This window comes from Mus pahari, chromosome 2, assembly GCF_900095145.1.
Source record: "Mus pahari chromosome 2, PAHARI_EIJ_v1.1, whole genome shotgun sequence".
NCBI lineage: Eukaryota > Metazoa > Chordata > Mammalia > Rodentia > Muridae > Mus > Mus pahari.
In genome coordinates, this window is record NC_034591.1 from 163,540,661 (window position 1) to 163,544,538 (window position 3,878).

General features: G+C 44.0%; 1 protein-coding gene across 4 annotated transcripts in view; it reads left to right on the forward strand.

Annotated features, from left to right (window-relative positions):
• Positions 1 to 1,446: 1,446 nt before the first annotated feature.
• The window catches only part of Etfbkmt (electron transfer flavoprotein subunit beta lysine methyltransferase), an 8,002-nt gene continuing 5,570 nt past the window's right edge, over positions 1,447 to 3,878 (forward strand). Inside the window, exons 1-3 of one of the 4 annotated variants that reach the window (XM_029535701.1) lie at positions 1,447 to 1,581; positions 2,106 to 2,211; positions 3,340 to 3,748. In XM_029535701.1, coding sequence (XP_029391561.1) covers positions 3,456 to 3,748 — 293 coding nt within the window. In that variant the 5' untranslated portion in view covers positions 1,447 to 1,581; positions 2,106 to 2,211; positions 3,340 to 3,455. Of the gene's footprint in view, positions 1,582 to 2,105; positions 2,212 to 3,320; positions 3,749 to 3,878 lie in introns of all 4 variants that reach the window. The other 3 variants (XM_029535702.1, XM_029535703.1, XM_021191534.2) reach the window with 3 other exon arrangements.

Sequence of the window (3,878 nt, forward strand, 5' to 3'; positions counted from 1 at the left end):
TTTCAGTGTCTCTGGTTTTATGTGGAGGTCTTTGATCCACTTAGACTTGAGACCAGAGGTTCTTTTATTATTGAGAATGGTTTTTGCTATCCTAGGTTTTTTATTATTCCAGATGAATTTGCAAATCACCCTTTATAACTCTGTGAAGAATTGGCCAACTCCCTATTTTTGAGATAGGATCTCACTAGGTCTGGGACTTGCTATGTAGATCAGGTTGGCCCTTATCTTACAGAGCTTCACCTACCTATAGTGGCTAAATTCTGGGATTCAAAGCACATGTCACTACATCTGGAACTTTACATTTTCCATTTTTAATTATGTGTGTCTGGGTATGTCTTCATACATAAGTACAAAGTACCCAAGGAGGCCAGTGACATCATATTTCCTGGAGCTGGAATCACAGGAAATTGTGAACCACCCTATATGGGTCTGAGAAGAGAACTCAAGATTCTAGGCAAGCACTATACATGTTCAACCACTGAGCATTTCTCTGGCCCCTAAATACAGATTTCTAAAGCTTTTATTATGTATTTATTTATTCTGGTGTGTGTGTATGGGGGTGATAGTCGGAGGACAGTTCTTTCCTTCTACACATGTGGGTCCTGAGAAACTCAGGTTGTCAGGCTTGGCAGTGGGCCTCCAGTTCTTGTTTCCCTCCCCTTCCCTTTCCTCCCCTTCCCCGCCCCCTCCCTTTTCCTTTCCCTTTTTCATCTGTGTCTCCTCTATCCCAGGCCAACTTCTAACTTGCTGAGTATGACCTTGAACCATCCTCTCCTAAGTGCTAGGATTAGAGATGGATCTCAGGGTCTCATGCTATATAAACATTCATAATAACTGAGTTACATCCCCAGGCACCTGAAGAACATTTTTCAATTTGTAAATTTAGATACAGCAACATGGTTTGCCATTTTCTTAGTTTGGGATGTTTTTTCCTTTCTTGTACATCATAGCAGATTTTTGGTAATGAAGGTGAGATGGGTTAATTTTGAAGTCTTGAGTTGGGTCAGTGGAAAATTTAAAGTCATTAGAAAGTTTGATATAAGCGATCCTGAACCTACAGGCTGAAAATAGCCTTACAGTGTGACTTTATAATTATGACACATTGCAACTTAATGTCATAAATCTTTACTCTCCACTCCAGGTTCATACTCGTAACAGTATGCGTGGCATACAGTGCTAGCAGCGTTAAGTCCAGCAGGAGGTTTTAGAAATCAGAATTCGCAGACATGGGTCACAGAAGTTGTGCAACTGAGCTTCATTCAGGTCTATAGGGTCTGACCTGAGGAGTCTCCAGGTTACCGAGGGCTTCTGCATTCCCTGTAGCCTTGGGAACTGAGGGACATCCAAAACAAAACACAGTTCGAAAGAGGGCGGAGCCGGTGCGTAGCCCTCTGGTCCGGGCGGCCCCGCGTTCCGCGTCTCATTGGTTCCAAGTTTCGCCGCCTTCACGTTTCCATTGCTCGGTGTATTTCCAGCTGCGGGCTCAGTCTTCCGCTCCCGAAAAAGGAGACCTACTGTACTTGGTATTTTTTTCCCCTGCACGTGAAGGGCGAGTTCCACGTGCTGATCGAATAAAGTCAGGTAAGGCCACAAGGACTGCACTACCCTTTTAAGTAGACTCCTGTCCTTTGTTTTGGAGGAAAATAACGTGGTCACAGCATAGTTTGGAGTTTAACCTTTTTTGTTTGCTCGAGACAAAGTCTCACGTTGTAGTCTGGCCTGCAATGTAGCCTAGACTGTCTCGAGTTAGAGGTAGCCCTGCCTTACTTAGCTTCCCAAGTAATGAGATTAGAGAAATGCCCTGCACTGTTTGCTTGTTTACGTACTTATCTGTGTGTGCACGTGTGCCTGTGGAGGCCAGAATGTGGCCCCAGAAGCTAAGACCCACACTAAGCTAAGTGACCCACACTAAATTAGGGGAGGAAACCTTTTCAGAGACTTCAAAACCAAAAACAACCCGTCCCCCCAATTCTCAAGAAGAGACTGTATTTCTAGCTCCCCTCTGCTTTGTGGAGGAGGGTCTTTTTCTCTGCGTTTGCTGCATGTTTTTTTACCCCAATAAAAGCATTTCTTCAACATCTGATTCTGTCTGCTTCTGTCTTCAGGTTTTAAGATTTCTCCACTGCTACATGTTGAGCTCGGAAGTTTTTTAACTCTTGGCAGAGAAAAGTGAATCCAATCAAGAACCCTTAGTAATGCCAGTTCAGTCAGGTATTACCAAGTACACAGACAGGGCCAACTTGAATTCAGCCCTTCTTATCATTGCTTCTGTCTTCCATGGAGATCTGCCTGCCTCTGCCTCCCAAGTGCTCAGATTAAAGGCAAGGTGTTGACTACTGTGCCCAGCCTGATGTCATTCCAGTAACATAATTTGAGTATTGGCTTTATAACTTCATAACCAAACTGCCACTGCTGTATCCAAATACACAGTAATCCCATATCACTCTGCTGTAAACTTTAAAGCTCAAATGGTAGAGTGCTTGCCTTGAATGCATGAAGCCCTGGGTCTGACCCAAGCAACAATAAACCTTGGAGGGAAGAGGATCACTGCAAGTTTGAGGTCTGTTTGGTCTACATAGTGAATTCCAGTGCAGCCTGGGCTGTAGTATAAGTCTATATTCTATTTGATGGATATGCTTTGCCTGCATGTGTATAAATGTGTGTGTTGTGTTGTGTTGTGTTGTGTGTGTGTTTGCTGCCTGAAAGGCCAGAAGAGGGCACCAGATCCCCTGGAACTTAAGTTATGATTGTGAGGTGCTATGTGGATGCTAGGAACCGAACCTGGGTCCTCTGCAAGAGCATCAGGTGCTCTTTAACTGCTGAGCCATTTCTTTACATGCAAGTCTATCCTAAAATCAAAACAAACAAAAAGATATACCTTATTTCATTTCATGAACATTGTTATAAAAATAAAATGTCTGTATATTTGTCATTATGAATTACTGAAAGGATTTCACAGTTAAGAAAAAAAGTGGGCCTGGAGAGATGGCTCAGCAGTTAGGAGCACTCACTGCTCTTCCAGAGGTCTTTCAGCAACCACATGGTGGCTCCCAACCATCTGTAATAGGAGCTGATACCCTCTAATGGTATATCTGAAGACAGTAACAGTGTACTCACATACATAAAATAAATACATCTTAAAAAAAAAAAAAAGCCAGGCAGTGCTGCAATTAGATTTCTTTGCCCAAACTGGAAAGCCAAAGCTGTCCTCTGACATGAATTTGCATTTGTGAGTTGTTAGTGCATATTATTATGTGGCTAGCTTATTTTCTTTTTATGTGGAAGGATATGGACATGTTGGCTAGACTAAGAAATTTCAGTATTGTTTCTTTGTTGTAGAGATCCAGAAATTCCAGTGTCAATTAAGTGGAAAGATGGACCCTCATCCTATCTGCTTGGGAAACAGTCCTTATTAATTGCAACACTGACAGAACCTGAGGTTTGGAGATGTACTAATGGCTTTCAGCCTGTGTTGGAAAGCTCCCAGGAGCCAATGGAGTTTCCTGCAGGCTGTGAACAGTGGGTCTCCCCTGTTTCTCTGGAGGACAGTGGGAAGCTGTTTGGATCCTAAGATGAAAGCCTACCTGGAGGAGAACACTGAAGTCACCAGCAGTGGCAGCCTTACCCCCGAAATCCAGTTACGGCTTTTAACCCCCAGGTGCAAGTTTTGGTGGGAAAGGGCTGACCTGTGGCCCTACAGTGATCCCTACTGGGCTATTTACTGGCCAGGAGGCCAGGCTCTGTCTAGGTATGTTTCATTGAAATATTGAAAATCCAGCCTGGCGTGGTGGTGCACGCCTTTAATCCCAGCACTCGGGAGGCAGAGGCAGGCGGATTTCTGAGTTCGAGGCCAGCCTGGTCTACAGAGTGAGTTCCAG